The 24,434-nt window shown below is 41.5% G+C and overlaps 1 protein-coding gene across 1 annotated transcript in view; it reads left to right on the top strand.

Annotated features, from left to right (window-relative positions):
• Positions 1–23,727, top strand: part of Arfgef3 (ARFGEF family member 3) — a 155,663-nt gene extending 131,936 nt beyond the window's left edge. The window contains exons 27-34 of the mRNA XM_055599343.1: positions 3,291–3,419; positions 5,610–5,786; positions 8,402–8,516; positions 10,008–10,110; positions 10,335–10,466; positions 14,827–14,948; positions 19,770–20,982; positions 21,531–23,727. Coding sequence (XP_055455318.1) covers positions 3,291–3,419; positions 5,610–5,786; positions 8,402–8,516; positions 10,008–10,110; positions 10,335–10,466; positions 14,827–14,948; positions 19,770–20,982; positions 21,531–21,722 — 2,183 coding nt within the window. The 3' untranslated portion in view covers positions 21,723–23,727. The remainder of the gene's footprint in view (positions 1–3,290; positions 3,420–5,609; positions 5,787–8,401; positions 8,517–10,007; positions 10,111–10,334; positions 10,467–14,826; positions 14,949–19,769; positions 20,983–21,530) is intronic.
• The last annotated feature ends 707 nt before the right edge of the window (positions 23,728–24,434 follow it).

Below are 24,434 nucleotides of genomic sequence, written 5' to 3'. Positions count from 1 at the left end.
TTCCTGGGCAGCAGCTGCATTTGTGACACCCACAGCAGCACCTGTGCTAAGCTAGCTTGCCGGTGCACTAAGGAAACATTCCCCTCCCACCCCCAACCTCCACACTTTTTTTTTTTTTTAGTAGTTACTGTTGAAAGGGGTAGGCTGGACAGTATTTTCATCTCAATAACCTCCTCATCCAGATTATTTCCAGATTCTGGCTGTTATGAACAAAGCTACTATAAGCATAGTTGAGCAAATGTCCTTGTTGTGTGGTGGATCATCTTTTGGGTAGCTGCTGAGAAGTGATAATAGCTGGGTCTTGAGGTAGTACTATTTCCAATTTTCTGAGAAAGTGCCAGATTGATTTCCAAAGTGGTTGTATAATTTTGCGCTCCCACCAGCAATAGAGGAGGGTTCCTCTTTCTCCACATCCTCTCCAGTGTGTGTTGTCACTTGAGTTTTTCATCTTAGCCATTCTGATTGGTGTAAGATAGGATCTCAGAGTCATTTTGATTTGAATTTCCCTGATGATTAAGGATGTTGAGCATTTCTTTAAGGGAGGCAGAAACTGCCTCTGTCATGAACTAGGTTGCCTGCTCTTTGATTACTTCCCCCTGGTGATGAGGTGTTGCCAGGACACAGCAGAAGAGGATACAGGCAGACCTGATGAGACTTGATAAGTTAGGGTCAGATGTCAGGGGAGGAGAACTCTCCTTTCAGTGGACTAGGGGAAGGAGATAGGAGGATAAAGGTGGGAAGGTGGGATAGAGAGGAGATGAAGGAGGGGACTACAATCAGGATATAAAGTGAATAAATTATAAATAAATAAATAAATAAATAAATAAATAAATAAATAAATGAAATAAGTAAATAAATTAATAAAATAAATGAAATAAGTATAAAAATAAATAAATGAATGAATGAAATAATAAATAAATAAAATAAGTAGATAAATAAGTAATAAAAAATACATAAAGAAATAAATGATCTCCCCATCCACCTTCCAGCCCATATTCAATGCTATCTGCCTTAACCATTCCTATCTGGGCTACCTTCTATCTATAATCTTATAAATACTTGCTTGTATTCTTCATCGGGGCCTTTCTACACCATTGTTGGATTTCTTCCTTTCGGCCCACATGTTTTTTTTCTCCATGCTAACCCATCGTGGTGTCCTTCTTCCTCCTCTCTCCCTGTCTCTGTTGAGAAAGAATAATTTTTTAATTTTAATTTTAATTTTTATATTAATTACAGTTTATTCACTTTGTATCCCAACTGTGGCCCCCTTCCCTTTTGATTTAACATTTGAAAGCTTAAACCAATGTAATTATGAGCAGAAGCTAATACTGTTGTCTATAATAATGTTTTGAGTTTTGCCTTGGACTAAAGGCAGAAAGAAGGAAAAATATACATGCATACTTGACTATAAATTGATAATAGTTGAGAGACAGAGATTGTAGCAAGCATCCTCCAATTCATTTATGCAAATCAGCATTCAATTTTATGCTATAAGGCCCATCTTACAGAGGGATAAATATTAGAGAAATATCTACCTAAAGTTCCCACAAGTTATTAATAATCAATTATCAATTCAGCAAGGACTTAAAAATTATAATTATCCATATTAATCTAAGCCAAAGGCCAAAACATTGCATTACATTTGCAAATGTTTCAGTAAATGTGTTCTAAAATTAAGGTGTAAAGAGGTCCCACCTACTTTCCCATTGTCCTCACGGGGCTCTTTGCCTAGATCCAGAAAGCCTTTTAATACAAAGGCTCATAAGGCAGAGAAATGTATGAAAGTCTTAGGAACATTGCACATATAGGGGGACAAGCGTGAAGGGTAGAGCGGTGAGCATAACACAACACACTCGCATACTTTTTAGGCAGTGCTCAAAATCTTGTGGAGAGAGTGGCAAGGAGATGGAGATACCGGCGAAAGTCGTGAATTCTAGGGTTGTTTCAAAGAGTTACGTGGTAAAGACAATATAGGAACAACTGGATGCTGAGGATTACTCAACATATGCACTTTTCATGCTTACTGCAGCCCTAATTAACCAGACTCTACTGATCAAGGCTGTTTCTCAGCCTTGTACATAACAATATCCCTTTTCAAATAACCTTTATGGCTTATTGCACATTGGAAGACAGACCACATGGCCCTTTTAAAGCCACACGTCCTCCAGTGATTTGGGCTGGAAGTGGCAGATATACCAATTTGGCAAATATCGAGGTAGATCACCTTAACCCTACCACAGTAAACAAAGAAGCTTGGCAGAGATTAGGAAATAACTGGAGCTGGAGTTAGGAGACAATGGAAATAGTGCCTAGTAGTTATAGAGTGTGTGAGATGATAAACATTTTGAAAATGGCACTAATGGTTGCACTGCATGATGCATATAATTAATGCCACTAAAATTACAAAGAAAGTAGTGAAAGTCCTTAATTTTGTCAGTTTTAAAGAGTGGGCAGGAAGGCTAGGGACATAGCTTATTCTGTAGAGTGCTTATCTCAAATGCATGACACCCTGGGTTTGGTATGTAACATTCCATAAATAGTATAGTATCTGACAAGTACCTGAAATCCCAGCACTTGGGAGGTGACCGATGGACTATAAATCAATAATAGCATCTTCCTTGTCAACTATTATGTATATCTGTGTATGTTTAGGATTTATATATTTTATCTAGTTTTGTAGATGTTTGCATTTATGCTAGGCAGGATAATTTTGTACAGTGGAAATGCATGATAATATCTGAGAATACATCATTTCTGAGAACTATTTAGGTATTTGTGTATTAGGTACATGTATGTGAGTTGGAAACTTCCAATCAGAAGTACAAGGTCATCGGTGGGTAAATATCAAATTTGAGGCTAGAATGGGCTCAAAAAAAAAAAAAAAAAAAAAGGGAAAAAAGGGGAAAAAAAAAAAAAAAAAAAAAAAGAGCAAACAAGAGGATAGAGAGTAAACAAAAACGAAATGGACAATTTTATATTTGTATTATTAATATATAATTATCTCCCGAGACATCTGACAATCATTTCAGTATAGAATGTATGTATATAAAACACTGCCGTTTTAAAAAGTGAAGTTAGGAAGAACTTGAGTCTTGTGTTTTCTTTTGACTTTGTCAGACCATAGAAATCAATCTTGTCTGCTCATGGCTACTGAGTGTTGGCACTCTGATCGCTACTGCTAGCGTGTCACTGCGCCTTGCCATTCAGACATGGTATTTGCTTGGTTCTTGCAAGGATTTTTTCCTGATGGAGATCTGGATTTCAGAGCAGTCTGCTTTTTTGTTTTTCAGGCCTGATAGAAGTTTGGATCACCCTGTTGGAGCAGCTAACAGCAGCTGTGTCCAACTGTCCCAGACAGCACCAACCACCAACCTTAGATTTACTCTTTGAGCTGTTGAGAGATGTTTCCAAAACACCTGGTAATTGCCTATATCTGTTTTTATTAGGGGGGTTGTTGGACATGTAACTATTTTCAAGAAGGTATCTCTTTAGATATTTACCTGTTTTGGTTTAGTTTGGGGGTTTTTGATTGTTTTCCTTTTTTGTTTTGATTTTGATTCTCTTTTTTTTCTTTTTCAAGGCAGGGTTTCTCTGTGTAACAGCCCTGGCTGTCCTGAACACACTTAGTAGACCAGGCTGACCTCTAACTCATAGAGATCCGCCTGCCTCTGCCTCCCTGTGTGCTGGCATTACAGTCATGTGCACCCAGCTGTTTACCTGTATTTCATTGTTTTACATTTAATGCAGTATATGCTCAATAAATGTATTGAATGGCTTCAGTGAGGTTACGGTTAAGGTAAGTCCCTGAAATTTTACCAAAGAGGTATGCTTTAATGCTATTGAAGTCCTGCAACAGTCCATCCGTGCCATCAGTGTCTCCGTAAGCTGGCTTCGCTGTTGTCCATGATCTCAGCCTTCTTCCTTGGCCAGCTCTGACAACCTAAGCAGCCCTAGGGCTGTCAGGAGAGCCTAGCAGACCCAGCACTCACAAGCATATGTCATACTAAGCAGCCTCTTGTCACGGTGATTGGAATTCGAAAAAGATGCCTAGGACAGTCCCCCATATTAGAAAGAAGAAACCTTAGTAATGCATCTCAGAATTTTAAGAATTTAGCATGTATATTCTCATTCCAAAGTTTCTTTGGTCAAAGACACTTTATGTAAAAATGTAAGGCGTTTTTATTGTTATTTCCTGCTTGCTTTGCATAAACGTCTGAGCACCACGTGCACGCAGTACCTACATTAGCCAGAAGAGGGCATCAGAAGATCCCCTCTGGAACTGGAGTAAGACACAATTGTGAGCTGCTGTGAAGGTGCCAGGAATTGAACTCTTACTCAGTGCTCTTAACAGCTGAGCCATCTCTCCAACCCTGACATTTTAGTTTTGACTAACAGAATTAGAACCTTAAGGAAGCTACTAGTTAATTCCACAGTGAGAAGATGCCTATTCATCATTATGAAGAAGACTTGATTATTAACGCCTGCTTAAAATTCATCGCAAAGTTTGTAGCTATTTGCATATGTTTAAAAGTTAAAAGCATTCTACTCAAGAGAGTTATGCAACATGACCTCTAAATACATTTCATTAGTAAGTACCATTTTCAGTTTTCATATACATATACATTATACATATGAATGGTATTTAATGTAAATATATACACATACCTCTTTGTTGAAGTCTCTTGAATACTAAAATAAAAATTGTGAACACTAAGAGAGAAGGAGTTAATAAATGTGAATAACATTATGACATTTATAAGGCATTATTAAGATGTGACATCAACTATATGATTTTTTATGCATTTGTGAACACACATGCATGCATGTGCATTCGGCACTTACAGGAGATACGTTAAAGTGGAATTATTGCTTTGGGTAAGTTTTGTTTTCTTTGATAGGTTTTTTTTCCTTCCTTCCTTCCTTCCTTCCTTCCTTCCTTCCTTCCTTCCTTCCTTCTTTCCTTTCTTTCTTTCTTCCTTTCTTCCTTCCTTCCTTCCTTCCTTCCTTCCTTCCTTCCTTCCTTCCTTCCTTTCTTTCTTTCTTTCTTTCTTTCTTTCTTTCTTTCTTTCTTTCTTTCGTTTCTGCTTGTTGGGTCTTGCTGTGTAGGCCACATTGGCCTGAAACTGGTAATCTAGCTGTCCTGAACTACCAAGCTCTAGGATCAAAGGTGCATGCCAGCCCACCTTATTTGTGCCTTGCTTTCATATATATATATATATATATATATATATATATATATATATATATATATATATATATATATATTAGTGTTTCTTTAAGGAAGCACAAAGATTTTCTTTATAGTATTGCCTAAAAAGAGATTGTTTCCTAAATGCAGGTAGGTATTTATGTGTTTGAATCTGAGGACTAAGAGATCAAGTGACATTTTGGATTTGTGGTATTTGAATTTTTATGTGTATTCATATGCATGCAGAGCTAAAATAATACAAAGAAAAAAATGCCCGTTATTGCCCCCAGTGATATGTTAATTCTTCCCACACTTTCTTGGACAATGGGGAGATCTTTTGAAAGATCTTTGATACCAACCATGGCAACAAACCCCCACTCTCCTTGAAATCACTATTTTGACCCTTCTCTATCTTTTTCAGGCCCAGGGTTTGGAATCTATGCAGTTGTTCACCTTCTCCTTCCTGTGATGTCTCTTTGGCTCCGTCGTAGCCACAAGGACCATTCCTACTGGGATATGGCATCTGCTAACTTCAAGCATGCCATTGGCCTGTCCTGCGAGCTGGTGGTGGAGCACATTCAAAGTTTCCTACACTCAGGTAGCTACAGCACCAGAGCAGCCCCGGGGCCATTGCTTCTGCAGGCAGCATCATTATCTCAAAGTGCTTAGTGAATGCCTGGTGCAAATGTCTTTGTGGAAGATACAATACTTAATACATATTCAAGTACAAAGCTTTTTAAAATTCCCATAGCCAGAGTGTGCAGAAGTGGGATGGCTTGTTCATGCTTCTTCATTTAAAGAGGGCAAATGAAAGGAATAGATTTAGAAAAGACTCCAGCTACCACAGGAAGTTACTTATCAGGACAGAGATGAAGGAAAGTTTCTTTTATTTTAATTTTAATTTTATTTATTCATATTACATCCCAAACGTGCATAGCTCCTCGCTCTTCTCCTCCCTGTCCCACCCTCTCTCTCTGTTTCCTCTTCCCCCTCCTCCTCAGAGAGGGGAGCCCTATTCAGCAAATCAAGTTGCATCAGGACTGAGCACATCCTCTTCCCCTGTGGCCTGGCAAGGTAGCCAGGAGAAAGTGTTCAAAAAGTAGGCAACAGAGGCCACATCAGAGTCAGCCCCCATCCCCCTTACTAGTGAACCTATATGAAAACCGAGGTGCCGATCAGCTACATCTCTGTAGGGGGCCAAGGTCTAGTCCATGCATGGTCCTTGGTTGGTGCTTCAGTCTCCACAGGCCCTCCTGGACCCTTGTTAGTTAGATCTGTTGTCCTTCTTGTAGAGCTGCTGTCCCCTCTAGGTCCTTCTATCCTTTCCTCACTCCTCCACAAAGCTCTCTGCGCTCCACCCAGTGATTGGAGGTGGGTCACTGTATCTGTTTCCATCAGGTGCTGGGTGGAGCCACTCAGAGGGCAGCAATGCTTGGCTCCCCTCTGCAAGCATAGCAGAATATCAATAAGTGTCAGGGGTTGGCTGACCCCTGGGGTGAATCTCAGGTTGGGCCAGTCATTGGTTGAACATTCCCTCAATCTCTGCTCTATTTTTGTCCCTGCCCATCTTGTAGGCAGGGTAAATGTGGGGGCAAAGTTTTTGTGGGTAGATTGATGTTCCCCTCCCTCCTCCAGGAATTTTGTTTAGTTAGAGGGTGGCCTTTTCAGTCTCCATGACCCCTGTTACTAGGAGTCTCAGCTAGAGTCACCCCTAATCCTTCCAGAAGCCTACCCTGTCTCCAGAGAAGTCCTTGCCTAAGGTTTCTCTTCTCTCTGCAACCCCTCTGTCTTCCTGCTCTCACTCTTCCCAGGTCTGATATCAACCCTCATTTCTCTCTGTGCTCCCTTTCTTACCCTGTACTCTCTCTTCAACCACTTCTGGTGTGGGAATCTATTTCCATTGCAGAGTGGGAATTAAACATCCTCCCTTGGGTCCTCCTTGTTACTTATATTCTTTGGGTCTGTGGACTGTTGTATGGTTGTCCTTTACTATATGGCTAAAAGCCACCTATAACTGACATGTGTGTCTTTCTGTTTCTGAGTTACCTCACTCAGAACGATCCTTTTTAGTTCCATCCATTTGCCTGCAAACAGTGGCACTTTGAAAAACACATGTGCTAGCAGAAGGTCATGGTGAAAGTGGCAGATGGAGGACAGTCAGGACAGCAGCCTGGGCACATGAGCAACGACCTCTGTGAAAGTGGGATTCTTGCGCATGGGGTGCTTGGAGAGGTTTGGGAGGAAAAAGAAATAGCTTCCAAACAGAAAGGGGAAACAAAGAGAAGTGTAAATAGGCCTCTTAGCTAGAAAAGACAAAAGAGACCAAGTAGAATATTGGCCCCAAGGAATCTAAAGCAAGAATAAGAAGTTGTGTCTGTGCTCAATTCAGTGAGGACAATTTATCCTAGAAAATAAAAATGCTGGTGGATGAGATAGGGTCGTTCACAGCTGATTGAGGAAGGGGTGTTTTCCACAGCTGATGGAGGAGGAGGGAGGGATTTCCACAGGTAGGTAGTGAGTATGTCTCAAGAGCTTGATATTTTTAAGCAGGCTGTTGCTTTGCAGTGGGGAAGATACCATTGAAAATTATTTCTGTGGCATCACAGGGACCCTGGGGGAGGGAGGGACATGTGGACTCATTCCTTGAGTTGGCAAATAGAACTGATTTGGAGATCTTTCTTTTCTTTAGTCTGCAAACAATGTACAAATGGAAGCCAGACTGACAAGTTTCAGAAACTACCAAAGTGAGACGTAGTTGTTTTGTTTTCCACGTGCATGTATATGTAATTCAGTTTTCATTACCAAGGAAAGTATGTTTGAATTTTAGAAGCGTTTTTTTTTTTTCAGCAACTCGTTTCTAGGCCATATATGTATTATATTCTGTCATTAATTCTGTACATTAATTATATGCTGAACATTGAACAGTACACACACACAAGTAAACCACGTATTTCATCTTACTACATATTTCATCTATAAAGGAGAGGAAACACGTCAAAATTAGGTAAAAGGACTCCAAGAAAAACATTGCTTTGCAGTATTTTGTTTGTTTTGAGATGTAACAGAAAGTATATGCCATTCTTTTTTTTTAATCTCTTTTTCCCAAATGTATATCTTTTTTATGTCTCAGACTTTCCTCCTTTGCCAGAGATGGCCATTTCATTCTCTCTCTTTAAACCAGAGTTGTGAGAATCTTATTACTTCTTCCTGTAGACATCAGATATGAGAGTATGATCAACACCATGCTGAAGGACCTCTTTGAGCTTCTGGTGGTGTGTGTGGCCAAACCCACTGAAACCATCTCCAGAGTGGGCTGTTCCTGCATACGGTGAGAAAAGGGTCCCTTAGCTCTCTACAAGGGTGGGATTTTATTATAGAATCCAAAGGAATTATCTTTTATGGTAATGATTCACTTTTTTGATTGCTTTTCAGAAATAATGTATAATTAATAGCCACACACACACATACACACACACACACACACACACACACACACACTTTTGGTGTTCAGTCAGCAAGTGCTTAGTGTAGAAGAAGAAAAAAAAATGAAGTGGTACATAGAAAGTGATAGTTCCCTTGGAGGCAAAGGAGGAGGATGAGAAGTTATGGTGGGTGGAACTGGGATTTATTGCCCACTGCCAGCTCCAGGTAGTTTTCCTCTATATGTTCTGGGATCCAATGGACCCCTTTGCGTGATTCTCTTAAGTCTTAGGATCCTGCTCTCATATTCCACACCTAACAAGTGCCATTTTGGAGTCCAGAACACTGTTCCTTTGTATGATGAAGACATAAAATTCTTGTGAAATTGTTACTAGATGCCTATGCCCTGCCACATCTTTAGTGTAAGGATGCTGAGTGTGGTGACATAACCACCAGGTACACACTTATAATCTCAGAACTCAGGAGGGTTTGAGTTCAAAGTTACCCTAGGCAACACAGCAAGGCCATGTCTCAAATAAAAGTAATAATAACTAAAAGAGAGAAACCAGAAGCTGATAACATTTACACCTACAGAGAGGCTAAGTATAAATATCCAGAAAGGACAAGAAGTGTGAGAGCAGCATGGTAATAATGGCAATGTGGTTCCAACTCCAAAGTGATTTTCTTCATTATTTTTCTATTGCTACAATAAAAACACCTTTTATAAATTAACCAAGGCAACTTATAAAAGGAAGTAATTAATTGGGCTCATAATTCCAAATCCATGTTGTTGGATCAAGGGAATGATAGTAGCTGAGACCTCACATCTCAGACTTTAAGCAGAAAGCAGATTACACAGCACTGAGGATGACAAAAAGACAAAAAGCTTTTGAAACCTTAAACCCTTCCCTCCCCCACCTCCCAATGACACACCTCCTTCACAAGGCCACACACCTTAATCCTTCCCAAATAGCCACTGACTGTGTATTTAAAGCCAGAGACTTTCCTGGGACATCTCATTTAAATCACCACAGTACGTTTTTGCCAGGTGGTAACATTTCAGCTGAGAGAATAGGATAACAGGCACAAGGAGAGAAGAATAAGTGACAGGAAGGGTATGTGTCTCGTTTTACATAGTTATGATTTGTAAAGGAATGGTAACAAATGGGGCCATAATGATATATAGCCTTGCATATGAGCCGAAGGTGGTCTCTTTGCAATGAAAATCCATTGATGTTTCTTAATTAAAATGGTTTAGATTTTAGTAGAATACCGGAGGGGTGGAAGGCAGGAATGAGAAGCTACAGAAAGTCTTGCAAAGCAACTGCAGGATAAAATTATGCACAATTCAGCTTTGAAGACGACAGAATTTCTGGACTGAAGCCATGCCTTTTGGCAGGTATGTCCTTGTGACAGCAGGCCCCGTGTTCACAGAGGAAATGTGGCGACTTGCGTGCTGCGCTCTTCAGGACGCCTTCTCAGCCACACTCAAGCCAGTGAAGGTAAGATGCCACAACGAAGAATTCAAAAGCGTTCTCTTCTTTCTTAGACCCCCGATGCTTTGTCAGACTGGGCACCTGAGTTCTGCTTGTGTCCTCATATGTGGCAGTTGCACAGTAGCAGAACATGAGAAAAAAAATTCTGGCTTGATTATTTTATCCATGTCAGATTCGAGATTGTGCTCGGCACTCTGAACCAAGACAAACCCTTGGCTCTTCCTCCCTAGGACCTGCTGGGCTGCTTCCACAGTGGCACAGAGGGCTTCAGTGGGGAAGGCTGCCAAGTGCGGGTAGCAGCACCGTCCTCCTCCCCAAGTGCGGAGGCAGAGTACTGGCGCATCCGGGCCATGGCCCAGCAGGTAAGAGTTGGAATGCGGGTCATGGGGACTCCAGAAGCTACATCATCCTGAACGTCCTGCATCACCAGGCTACCTCTTACTCTCTTAAAGACATATCATTTTTCCACTGGAATGGCTTTTGCTCATTCTTTCTATACCATCCCTTGCTGGTTGTATCCTTTAGTATTCAGATCAGAGCCAACCCAGCAGCCTGGATTTCAACTACACCTTCCTTAGGCTACTTAGAAGGCATTTCTAAATACTATTGCTGCTAAATATGGTTGACTAATGATGGTTCATGTATTACATTTTTATTACCCATACAGAACACAGTCCTTAATATTTTTAGCACATTTGAGTTGAATATAGCCAATCATTAAAATATATATGCATGCAACCTGGATCTGGTTCTTAGCACCTACCTCAGGTGGCTCACAGGCACTTGCAGCACCAGTTCCAGGGGATATGTTGAGAAGCTTTTTGTGCAGGTTGCTTCTAAAGGGCTCCCCCAGCTGTGCTTAGCAAATGAGACGAGAAAGAGCCTTCCACATTCACATTCTCACCTCATCTGCTGAGCACATTCATAATGTCCTGGGATGTGACTATTGGTTCTGAGGGGTGAGGCCATGTCCATAGGAAGCATCTTTTGTGTTTATGCAAAAGAAGGCACAGAAGAAAAATAAGGCTACAATGAAGACCCCCCTTCAATAGGATGGCAGCCAGGTCCAACTCTAACAATGAGTTGGGCTTGTGGTAAAGCCAAGGTAGCTCTCACAGATGAATTCTGTAAACAGGAAGCTGTGACACCTAGTTCAGTTTTTGTACATATACACTATAGTATTTTCACCTGTATGCAAGCATGCATTAAGAGTATAAAAAAAATAACAGCTGGGCATTTTTATGTTTTCTTCAATTTATCACTAAACAGGCAGAGGCAGAGGGGCCTTGAATTCAGGCTAGTTTAGGCTATAGAGTGAGTTCCAAGCCACCTTGGTGATCCTGTTTCACACTCAACAACCAGTAGAAACGTCAATAGAGAACCCTTTCCTAAAATTAATGGGTAATGGAGAAGAACAGATAGTTGTTTCACTTCTCAGTGTTTCCCTCTTTCTTCAATTTCAAACCTTCGTTCAGTATTTACAGTTTTTTTTTAAAAGAAGGTCTTTTTTCATTAATTTATTTAATATCTAACCCCCATAGGTACCAACCCACGCTGGCACATCAAGTTGCAGCAGGGCTAAGGGCATCCTCTTCCACTGAGGTCAGACAAGGCAGCCGAGCTAGGGGAAAGGGTTCCAAAGGCAGGAAACAGAGTCAGAGACAGCCTCTGCTCCCATTGTTAGGGGACCCACATGCTGAGCAAAGTGCACGTGTGTCACACATGTGTAGGGAGCCTAGGTTAGCCCATGCGTGCTCTTTGGTTGACGGTTCAGTCTCTGTGAGCCCCCACAGGTCTAGGTTATTTTTCACTGTAGGTCTTCTCGTGCTGTCCTTGACCCCTCCAGCTCCCTCAATCCTTCCCCTCACTCTTCCACAGGCTCCCCGAGCTCTGCCTATTGTTTGGCTGTGGGTCTCTTCATTTGTTTCCATCAGCTGCTGGATGAAGCCTCTCAGAAGACAGTTATGCTAGGCTCCTGTCTACAGTCATAGCAGAGTATCATTAATAGTGTCATAGGTTGTCTGTCTCCCATGGGGTGTGTCTTAAATTGGGCCAGTCATTGATTGGCTATTCCCTCGGTCTTTATGTCACCTTTATCCCTACACTTCTATGCAAGACAAATTTTTGGTCAAAGGTTTTATGGATGGGTTGGTGTCCCCTTCCCTCCACTGGAAATCCCACCTGGCTACAGGAGATGGCAACTTCAGGCTCCATATTCCCTGCTGCTAGAAGTCACCCCCAAAGAAATGATATCATTTGGAAAATGGATCTGATAGATGTTTGGTATTTTTCAACCACTTCTGCCTAAGCCACACCAGTAGTCCTAATAGAGTAGTACTAAAAGGACCTGAGGGTCTTAGCTTCATTCATTTGTTTGTTGGAGACACAGTCCTGGCTGTCCCGGAACTCACAGAGATCTGTCTTTTTCTGTTTCCTGAGTGCTGGGATTAAAGGCATACACCACCATGCTTGGCTGAGTCTTAGTTTCTTATTCCTGCCTTGGCTATAAAAATCAGAGATAAGGGGATATGGCAAAATGGTAGAGCGCTTACTTAACATGTCCAAATCCCTCTAGAACTGAGATATATATATATATGTATGTATATATATATATATCTGAGATATATATATATATATGTATGTATATATATATACATACACATATATACATATACACATAGCATATCTATTTATCATATATATTATGCATATGAGCTTTTATAAACATAGTTCCTGTCTAGTGAATGTCGTCAGTCATAGGTGCCACAGTAGAGAGAAGTTCACCAAGATGCTAGGCCTTCATTTTCCGAAAGAGCAGAGTTTAGCCTTCTTAGAAAAGACTGATACACAGCTAGCTCATTCCAGTTACTTTATTTATACCTTATACAAGGTTAATTCCTGCTTGAGTTCCAGCCCTGACTTCTCTTTATGAAAGACTGTGATCTGTAAGTTCAATTTAACCCTTTCCTCAGCTACCAAAATTATCTTACGTTTGCTGCCCATGAGAGCAGACAACCCACACAAAATCTCAGTCCCTTTTATCCATGGCCACAATCAAAAATAAGAACTCCAGGTTTGCCAGGAATGTCTTTATACCAAGGTCAGTGCAGCTGCAAGCTCTCAGGTAGCACTAAATGCAGATTCTCTAGAGAGACAACATTTCTTCAAGGTTCAAATAATCTCAAAATAATTTCTCAGCCTCTACTGATTGACCCAAACATAACAAAGGCCTTGCTGAAACATTTCAGCCAAAGCCAGACACAAAGGCTGTACTATACATATCACTTAAAGTCAGACATAAAGGCTTTGCTACACATTTTACTACAGCTGTCCTGGTTAGTTTTGTCACTTTGCCACAGCAAGGGTCATCTGGGAAAAGGAGACCACAATTGAAAGCATGTCTCTATCTTGGCCTGTGACCAAGCCTGTGGGTCATTTTCCTTCTTGATGATTAATGTGGAGCCATCCCTGAGCTGACATTGCTGGGTATATAAGAAAGCAGGCTGAACAACAAGGAGGTATCTAGGGAGGAGGCTTGATCTTCATTCCGAAGGACAAACAGTATAGACATCAGAAATAGGAGAAGACAGGAAACAGGACAGGAGCCTTCCACAAGGGTCTTCTGAAAGACTACCCATCAGGGTATTGAAACACATGCTGAGACCCATAGCCAAACTTTGGGCAGAGTGCCAGAAACCTTATGGAAGAAGAGGGCGATAGAAAGACCTGGGGAAGACAAGAACTCCATACAAAGACCAACAGAGCCAAAAAATATGAGCTCAGGGGGTCTTGCCGAGGGTGATGAATCAACTAAGGACCATGCATGGAGAGGACCTAGACTTTGTGCTCAGATGTAGCCCATGGGCAGCTCAGTCTCCATGGAGGTACCCTAGTAAGGGGAGCAGGAGCTGTCTCTGACCCAGACTCAGTGGCCCGCTCTTCAATTACCTTTCCTGGCAAGGAGGCCTAATTAAGCCACAGAGAAAGAGGAACCAGACAGTACTGATGAGACCTGATAGGCGAGGGTTAGATAGTAGGGGAGGAAGTCCTCCCCTATCAGTGGACTAGGGAAGGGACATGGAGATGGAAAGGGAGGGAGGGTGGGACCAGGAAGAGATGAGGGAGGGGGCTATAGCTGGGATACAAAGTGAAAAAAAAATTTTTTGATAAATAATAATAATAAAGAAGAAAATACTTAAAAACAAAGCAGGCTGAGAAAGCCATGGGACAAAGCCAGTAAGCAGCAAACTTCCATGGTCTCTGCTTTAATTCTTGCCTCAAGGTTCCTGCTTGAGTTCCAGCCCTGATTTCTTTCTATAATGGACTATGACCTGAAAGTTGTAAGCTGAACTTAAGCCTTTCCTTAACAAGTTGCTTTTGGTCTGTCACACGAATAGAAAGCCACCTAGTACCAACCCCTTGTGTGTGTTATTACTGCTTTGTTTCAGTACTTGGAGTATGACAAACTGACATGTGGTAGAGGTAACAGTGTTATTAGTGTTGATAGCCAATGTTTATTGTTTGTTCTGTAGTAATGATCTGATTTGTAATGAACATGTGTCTATTTAATTCATCAGCTGTATCAGGAGGAAGGCGCTGTCATCCCATCTTATAGGTAAAGGCATGGGTAGAGAAGAAATTACTTATCCAGGGCTACCAGCACACTGTCTGTGGACTTGGTAGATGTGGGCTTCTGAACTGTTTCTTTTTATGCTCCTGCAGGTGTTTATGTTGGACAGTCAGTGTTCACCAAAGACCCCAAACAACTTCGATCATGCTCAGTCCTGTCAGCTCATCATTGAACTGCCTCCTGATGAGAAAGCAAATGGACATGCCAAGAAAAGGTATGCTGCTCTAAATACAGAGAGAGCTCATAAATAAGAAAGCTCATTCTTCCCATTTTTTACCCTTGTAATCAAAGCTTTAGCTAGGCACACCAATAGCACTTGTGGAATTATTTAGCAAAGGTTTTCATTAAAATGGTAATACTTTTAACTAAATTTCATGCATGCCACGTATGTTATAGAACTACCGCGGGCTAGGTGACTGACAATTCAGATGTATTTTCTCACAGTTTTGAAGGCTGAAAGGCAGAGGTCAAAGTCTGGGCTTGTTTTGCTCTTTTGGCTTATAGATGGCTGTCTGGACCTCTCATGGTGACTCCTCTTTTTGAATACAGATTTCCTCTATCAAAGGATATGTGTATACTGAATTAAGATCCAGCCAATGACTTCATTTTTACTTAATTGCCTTCTTAAAGATCCTTCCTGTAAATATGGTCATGTTCTGACAAGTGATTAAGAGTGTTATATATGCATTTGGATAGGATACAACCCAGTTCATAAAATCCTATGTGTAATAATCTTTTATTTAAAGGTTATCAAAATTTTAAACAAAAGTCAAGACAATCACTTGTGCTCAGAATCCAGCGCCATCCAGGCATCATAGCAAGACTTTAAAATATAGTAACTACCATATATCAGATTGGTACAGTTCGGATCATTTCAAGGAATAATGCATACAACTCTGCTGCCAAGAGGCAAAAAGTTTTCTGTCTTACCAGAAGAAAAAGGAAAGTGTCTCTCTTTAAATACTATCACCCTGCCTGAAAAGTCCTTGTTCCTCGAGTTGGAATCAAAGCTTCCTGGCTTTGCTTCAACACATTAATAATAACAGTTGCTTATTTAATACCATGTGAAGGCACAGCAGATAAAATTCCACTTGCATTTTAACCCATGAGGACAAGAGAAGCCATGTAATATTTCTAAGCACCAAGTGGGTAAGCCAGAAGCAAGACAAATATTTATCGGAGCATAAGACCTCCACACTTCACCACTTTGGTGAGCAAGGTGCTGCAATGGACTAGGGTTTTCATTCCTCCCATTAAAACTTATGTTTTAATCCTAACTTCCCAGGTTATGTCTAGAAGGTGGAGCCTTTGGTAAGTCGTGAGGTTTGAGCCCTTCGTGAAAGGGATTGATGACACTGAAATAAAACAAGAGTGCTTCCCTTTCACTATGTTAAGAACACAGCCAAAAGTCAGCTACCAGAAAGCCCTAACTAGTCCAGCCATACTGATACTCTGTTCTCAGACTCCCTACCTCCAGAACAGTGTGAAATCATCCTCTTTGATATCAGGCAGCCCAATCTGTGGGATTTATCTATAGCAACCTGAACAAAGACAGTTGTTGCTATTGCATAGGCTCTGGGTAATTTGTGTAACAGCTTGTTAATGTAGTCATTTGAATACTTATAACCATATAGGTTAAATTGTCAGGGACTATTTTAGCTAAGCATTTCGTATACACAAAATACATGGGCTATATATTCAAGTTATGAAATCTGAATAAAAATAAAATATCCATGAGCCTGTCACAAAAAAGAGAACTTTAACAGTATCACAAATCTTTCCCCCAATTCTAGCTCCTGCCTCCCCAATATCAGTTTTTTAAGTGGTCTACTTTATACGTTAAAGATAATAAAAAATATAAGATAATGCCATGCCTATTGAGGAGATTACTGTGAAATAAAGATGAAAGAAAAGTGAGTAAATCTATAAAGGATTTCCCTTCTTAATTTGGTACCTGAATTTGAAGAATTGAAGTACTTAGATGAAATTGGTAGTGTTCTAGTTTCCTTTCTGTTTCTGTGATAATACTTGGGCCAAAAGTAGCTAGAGAAAGGGTTTATTTGGCTTACACTTCCAGATCGTAGTCCATCATTGAAGGAAGTCAGGGCAGGAACTTGAATCCCAAACCATAAATTTGATGGCTCTCTCACAGGCTCATGCTTAACTAACTTCCTTATATATACGCCTACCTGCCCAGGGAATGGTGCTGCGCACAGTGAGCTGGTGTTTCCTGTAACAACAAAACTAATCAATACAATCCCTCACAGACATGTCCACTAGATAGGTAGGAGATGGAATGGGGAGGGGAGCAAGGGTGGGTACTAGGCATAGGTAAAGCGGAGGAGAGACAGCCAGGTGAGAGAACAAAAATCGGAGGTACGGCATCTTTCGGACTTGCCAGAGACTTGGGACAGCAGAGGCTTGCAGGAGTCTATAAGCTGCACTGTAGCTGAGACTACTGGCAGCAGGGGATATGGAGCCTGAAGTGGCCACCTCCTGTAGCCAGTGAGGAATAAGGACACCAACCCACCCACAAAACCTTCAACCCAATTTGTCCTGCCTACAAGATATGCAGGGACAAAGGTGGAGCAAAGACTAAGGAAATGGCCAACCAAATACTGGCCTTACTTGAGACCTATCCCATGGGAGAGAACCAATCCCTGACACTATTAATATTACTCTGCTATGATGGTAGACAGGAGCCTAGCTTAACTACTCTGAGAGGCCTCACCTAGCAGCTGATGGAAACATGCAGAGACCCACATTAGACAGAGCTCAGGGAGTCCTGTGGAAGAGAGGGAGGAACAATTGAGGGAGCCAGAGCGGTCAAGCATGCCACAAGAAGACCTACAGAGTCAGCTAACCTGGGCCCATGGGTGCTCACAGAAACTGAACTATCAACCAAAAAGCATCCATGGCCTGGTCCTAGGCCCTCAATGTAGGAGATGCATAGCATGGTCTTCTTGTGGATCCCAACACCTGAAGCAGGGCCTCTCTGACGTCCTTTGCATCTTGTGCCTCTAACTGCACTGCCTTGTCTGGCCTCAGTAGGAGAGGATGCCTAATCCTGCAATCACTTAATGTACCGGGGCAGATTGGTACCCATGGAGGACTTCTCTCTTCTCTAAGGAGAACAAGAGGGAAGAAGCGGGAGAGGGGTGTGTGATGGAAGGAATGAGAGGAGAGGAGAGGATCGCAATCAGAAAGTAAAGTGAACAAACAAATTAATAAGAAAATTATGTATCCACACACAGTTACCTTTAATGAAGTCCACCTTCGACATCCTCAGGGAAAACTGAGTCAGGATGTGGATCCTCTGTGGCTGGCTGGTCATTCCACAGACTTTATCTGAGAGTAACTTTTCAGACCAGAACTGAGAGTTACCAACCACAGCTTCCATTGATAGTGGCAAGCTGAGGGGCCAGAATTAAATTGCTGGCATCCGCCAGTGCTGGTAGCTTCCTGGCATGGGCTTACACCTATTATGGTAAGCATCAGCTAGAGCTGTTGGCTCTCGTGTGGGCTTACTGATAGTGGCAAATCACCTGAAAAATAAAGGGAAGAAGGAGGGGCTGGAAGCCCCCTAAGAGTTTTCACACAACTCCTATGTTAGAGGGATGCGGTGAGCACAGGGGCAACAAGCAGAGCTGTGCTGCACAGCAGCATGACGTCCTCAGGGCCCATAATCCTCAGGGCTCTGCCTCCTGAGGCAAACACATCCTAGCTGTGGACTGCATTCCATGAGTTCTAGAGCTGTTTTGCAGTTCCTCCTGCCTGGCTCCCGACATACCTTAAAGAATGTAATTCATTAAAGATACAAATACATAAGCACAATTTATGTTTATGTTTTATATAATCAACAAAATAAACAATAAATAATTGGCGAGTAATAAAAAAAAGAAATGACTTTAAAATTCAAGTTCATAGTGAGGCAAACTAAAGCAAGAAAATATTGATAAGATGGTTGGTCCTAAGCCTGACTCAGTGGTTGATATCTATAATCTCAGCATTTAGGAGGTAGAAGCAGAAGATCAAGAGTTAAGCTCATCCCCATCACTGCATAGCAAGTCTGAGGGCTACTTCAGGGAGTGTCTCAAAAAAACATATGGATCGTATATCTTTTTCAGGAATTTGTTGGCAATGTAATTGTATAAGCTATTTTCACAAAATTCTAGAAGTAATGAAAGGAATATCAAACCACAAGTCACACAGGTATCTAGGGAGGATGTGCCTTGTCTTGCCTCTCAATCCCACATGGCTGGCCTGAAAGTCATCTCATAGACATCAAATGAGCATTCAAGGTTTGTGCCACAGTCCTAATGGCCAAATTGGCAAATAATTGGTGTGAGTGAATGCTGTTTTCCAGGCTTGTTTTAGAAGGCTATGAGCTACATCACAAATATATTTCTTCATTTGGTAATGTTAGCCCCATAACAGCAGTGTCGCAATATTTTTCAGCACCTAAAGAATTAACATTTGATTGTTGAAAACTGTCTTGGTGGCAAAGACAAGCCAGTAAGACTTTAGTGTGTGCATGTGTGTGTGTGTGTGTGTGTTTAAGAAAACAGGGTAGATGATTGGCAGGTGTAGGGTATCCTGTCTTATACCTGTTTTTATTGAAGTGTTGCTTTTATTCCCTATGGCTTGATAACGCAGTATCTTAAGTTATAGTCTACATCTCTCGGATTTTAAAAAGAGCCAGGAATTCTATCGGCCATAATTAGAATGGAAGTTTGCCCCTTTAAAGACAGATATTAAAGGGCTGGCACTATGGCTCAGCAGGTAAAGGTGATTACAGCCAGGTTTGATGACTTAAGTTAGGTCCCCTGTGCCCTCAGGGTTGCAGAAATAGAGAAATGAATCCCACAAGTTGTCCTCTGACCTCCACATGCAGCATGCACACACATGTAAGTAAAAATAATGCAACACAAATTTAGTTTGGTCCTCCACACGTTCTGGAATGGACCATGCCTGCCTTGTGTGAAAGAAGGAAAAAGGCAGAAAGCCACTAACCAGCTCGTCTTTGCGTTTGAAGCGTTTCTTTCAGGGAGATCGTGGTGAGCTTGCTCTCTCACCAAGTACTGCTCCAGAACCTGTATGATGTCCTGCTGGAAGAGTTTGTGAAGGGCCCCTCTCCAGGAGAGGAGAAGACCGTCCAAGTGCCAGACACCAAGCTGGCCGGCTTCCTCAGATACATCTCCATGCAGAACCTGGCTGTGATATTTGACCTGCTGCTGGACTCCTACAGGACTGCCCGGGAATTTGACACGAGCCCAGGGCTGAAGTGCCTGCTGAAGAAAGTGTCTGGCATAGGAGGAGCAGCCAACCTCTACCGCCAGTCTGCCATGAGCTTTAACATTTACTTTCATGCCCTGGTTTGCGCTGTTCTCACAAACCAAGAAACCATCACAGCTGAGCAAGTGAAGAAGGTCCTTTTCGACGAGGAGGAGAGAAGCTCAGATTCCTCCCAGCAGTGCTCATCTGAGGATGAAGACATCTTTGAGGAGACTGCGCAGGTGAGCCCCCCAAGAGGCAAGGAGAAAAGGCAATGGAGGGCACGCCTACCTTCACTCAGCGTGCAGCCAGTGAGCAACGCAGACTGGGTGTGGTTGGTCAAGAGGCTGCACAAGTTGTGCATGGAGCTGTGTAACCACTACATCCAGATGCACCTGGACCTAGAGAGCAGCTTGGAGGAGCCACCTGCCTTCAAGGGTGACCCGTTCTTCATCCTCCCCTCCTTCCAGTCGGAATCGTCCACTCCATCTACTGGTGGCTTCTCCGGGAAAAACACACCCTCTGAAGATGACCGCAGGGAGCACCTAAGTGAGCCTCTGAGCCTGAGGGTGGGCAGCGGGGACATGCTGATGCTACCACCCAGCCCCAAGACAGAGAAGAAAGATCCTGGCCGCAAGAAAGAGTGGTGGGAAAGTGCAGGGAACAAGATTTGCACCATGGCCGCTGACAAGACCATCTCAAAGCTGATGACTGAGTACAAGAGGAGGAGGCAGCCGCATAACCTGCCCCCCTTCCCCAAGGAAGTCAAAATGGACAAGAAAGGGGAGGCCCTGGGTCCCCCGGGTCCTGATTCCCCGCTGCTTCAGCGGCCACAGCATCTCATAGACCAAGGGCAGATGCGCCATTCCATCAGCGCAGGCCCAGAGCTGCTGAGGCAAGAAAGGAGACCCCGCTCAGGCTCCACCGGAAGCTCCTTAAGTGTCTCAGTACGAGATGCAGAGGCACAAATCCAGGTGAGTTCCTACTATCTGTTTTCTGGGTTGCAGTTACCAGAAAATGTCCTCCTTGCAGAGTCTGTATACCCGAAAGATATGGTGGAAACCAAGGACAGATGCTGAGGATGTAGCTCAGGTGGCTGAGTGGCATTCCTGGTTTAGATTAAAATAAAATTTTAAAGTATCCAGTGACTGTGAGATAGATGTTTATGCTTTAGCAGATAAGTTTCTTGGTGAATGCTGAAATCTTAATTGCTTTTTCATGTGTTGGAGTTTTTAATGATTTTAAATCTTCTCCCAAATTAATGTAGAATTATCCCAAGTAATCCAGGTGTTTTTGCAGAGAGCTGGTTAAATTATCAAATGCTCTGTAAGACATTTTTCATGTCAGAGGATTCTCTGCCCATCCTCCGTTATGTGAAGTAAAAAGTAGTTTATTATTAAAGGTCTTTAAATTTTTTTAGAACTAAATCCTGAGCAAACCATTTACAGATTTCCAAAGCTTAACAACAGTGCCATGCAAAGGCATGAGATAGCCAGTAACTCTCTTACATCCTTTCTCATAGGCATGGACCAACATGGTGCTAACAGTCCTCAATCAGATTCAGATCCTTCCAGACCAGACCTTCACTGCTCTCCAACCGGCAGTGTTCCCATGCATCAGCCAGCTGACCTGTCATGTGGCTGACATCAGAGTCCGTCAAGCTGTGAGGGAATGGCTGGGAAGAGTTGGCCGTGTCTATGATATCATCATTTAGAGGAGTCAAATCCTGAGGGAATACTTATGGTCATCCAGCCTGTCCATCTAGCTGATTGCATTTTCTCTACCCACCGTCCCACTCCAACTAGGTCTCTGAGAAACTAGTTCTTTGAAACCTAGTAACAAAACTTTTCCAAGCTCTCCCTAATTAATCAGCCTTGGGATAGTCTGTATGCCAAAGTAGTATCCAAGTGTCACAGTGATCTCTGGCCTTGCGTATTATTACAGAAGAGTCTTCATTCCTTCATACATTTTGAAATCTAAAGTTAACTTCCAAGTGCGTTTGCTTACAGTATTAGACCCAAATAAGTTGTTTTCAATAACTTTCTTTTGGAAGCTCCAGGCTGATCCATTTCATCCATCATTTTCAAAATCAATGTAAGTCCTAAGAAAACATTTGCTGGTTAGGGAAGCTGATATACATTCATATATCTATCACCAGACACAATTAATCAGAAGAATTTTTATATTCTGATTATAGTTTGGTTGGGAACGAAACTACAAAAAAACTGTTTCAATATTCTAATCAGGAAAGAAATGACTTCTAAATAGATTCAGGAACATTTCAATATTATTCTTAAGCTTTTTAGATTTTCATGTTAATATTCACAAATTCCCCAGGTAAGGTACTGTTGTGCCTTTATGTCTCTGTTTTCAAAGGAAGAAATTTTTTTCCTGGCATGATTTTAAAGTCTGTGACTTGACAGAACTTAACACGAAGCACCCAGTGGTGCACACTGTCACAAAACTCGCCACTGACAACCCGTGAGTCTTTGCTTCTGTTTCCAAGGCAGACAAAATAAAGGAAGAAAAATGGTGCCTTAGTCTTTGTTGCACAGATATTTCTATGCCCTACAATTATCTGAACAATAAGGTATGACACCCAGTTTCAAGAAAGATTAAGATACATATTATATCAGTATTCTTTGGAGGAAAGCAATTCAGAGTCCTCCATTTGGTGAGCAAACTTCTCAGGGGAGGGGCAAGAAGTTTGGGATGGGGAGACAACTGGAAGGGGTGGGCTAGGGGACCGTGATAGAATCATTGTAAATCTTCAACTATGATATAATTGTGAAATGATGGTGTCAGTTATACATACTCTAGACTGAATGGGAAGGGAACAATGAATTTAGAAAACTATTTTTTTTATATATAAAATACTTCTCTCTGGCAGATTTACTCTCTTTTAACTCATTTAGACCAGTATTTTAATTGGAAATTTCTTTTTCTAAGTATTATTTAGAAAATGAATTGAACTATAGAACCTTATCTATTGGAGATTAGGAATTGAGCCTGTACATTCTTGGGAACCATTGAGCTTGCACAGAGCCCTTACCACAATATATTTTATATTCCTTACATTATAACAGTGACTAAAGCTTTTCAGACAAGCCTACTTAATGCTATAGTGTAAGATTAGTTACTGAGGCATATATGACATTTAACCAGTGCCTAAAAATGTATTCATACGTCATCCTCTAAAAATGAAACTTCCCCTCTTCCATATTGAAGGAGTTAATAGGGGTTGAACTTTATCCAGTGATGATATTCCTAAATGTTGCCCCCTGCCATGAGAACTACATAAATATCTACAAGGTCAAAGCAAAGTTCTTTGGCTTGTTTGGAAGGTCAAAAAAATAATCCCAGTTATTCAGCATCCCACCTAAGCAGATCACAGAACCTACAAAATATTTTCCTAGTCCCACAAAGCAATCTCTGCCTTCAGAGACAGTGATTTAATTTGAGTAATAATTGACGCTCAAAACCTGATCTAAATATGTTTTGATTTCTCTGTCTTTTAGTGTTGGGAATCAAACCAGGGTTCATGCAAGCCACACCAATGTTCTTCATACTGAGCTGTATCCCTATCTCTTAACTTTTGAATACACAATGAATTATTTTACCTACAACTCTAGATTTTATATACCTGGTAAGTGTAGTTGAGAGTTAAAGATTTTGCCTTGGTTTTTTTTTTGTTTTGTTTTGTTTTGTTTTTTACTCAACAAAAGCAGTATACCCTAATTGTTTTTGTTTGTAGATTCTTTGGGGGATCTGTTCTTGGTCAGACAGGAAGCACCACAGCTTACTAGGAAGAGATCTTCTTCAGTGAACCATATCACAGAGTTACAGCATATCACAAAATGTGACCTTTCATAAAGTACAAATATCCCCGTAGTATGTTAGTTATTTGTTCTGAAATAAGAACCCATTTTTCCACAAACTGACTACAGAAGCAGACAAGACTAGTTTGTAAAAGTGTTCTTTAACATCATGATAGTGGAGTTTGAGAATTAAAAAGATAAGATGTACTAGGCTTTTTACCTGCGATGTTGTAAATATTTCCATATCCTCTCATCAGTCCTTCGTGAGTCCATTCCAAGTCCCACATGGTTCTTAGACCACCTCCAAAGCCCTCTGCACTCCAGAAGACTTCAGCATCCTTCATAGTGTAATGAAAGAGAAGTATTTGTAGTTTCAAATGGAATATTGCTCAGTGCCAAGTAATGGCCAGTGAGTAGAACTTCAGTTCAATTGTTTTGCATGTAGGAGGAAAGACAGGTAATTAGGAGCTCGGTTGGACAAAGGCCCCTTCATTCACTTACCAGTCAGTTCCTTTTAGTGTCTAGTCCCTGCCTTTCTTTCTTTACCCCTGACTTCTTTCACTCCTTCAGTCTCTGAGTGGACCCCGGGTTTTTTTCCCTAAACACTT

The sequence above is a fragment of the Psammomys obesus genome, unplaced genomic scaffold, assembly GCF_907164565.1.
Source record: "Psammomys obesus unplaced genomic scaffold, mPsaObe1.curated_primary_1811, whole genome shotgun sequence".
Classification (NCBI taxonomy): Eukaryota; Metazoa; Chordata; class Mammalia; order Rodentia; family Muridae; genus Psammomys; species Psammomys obesus.
The sequence above is the reverse complement of the archived record's forward strand: the minus strand, read 5'-3'. Positions and strand labels throughout refer to the sequence as shown.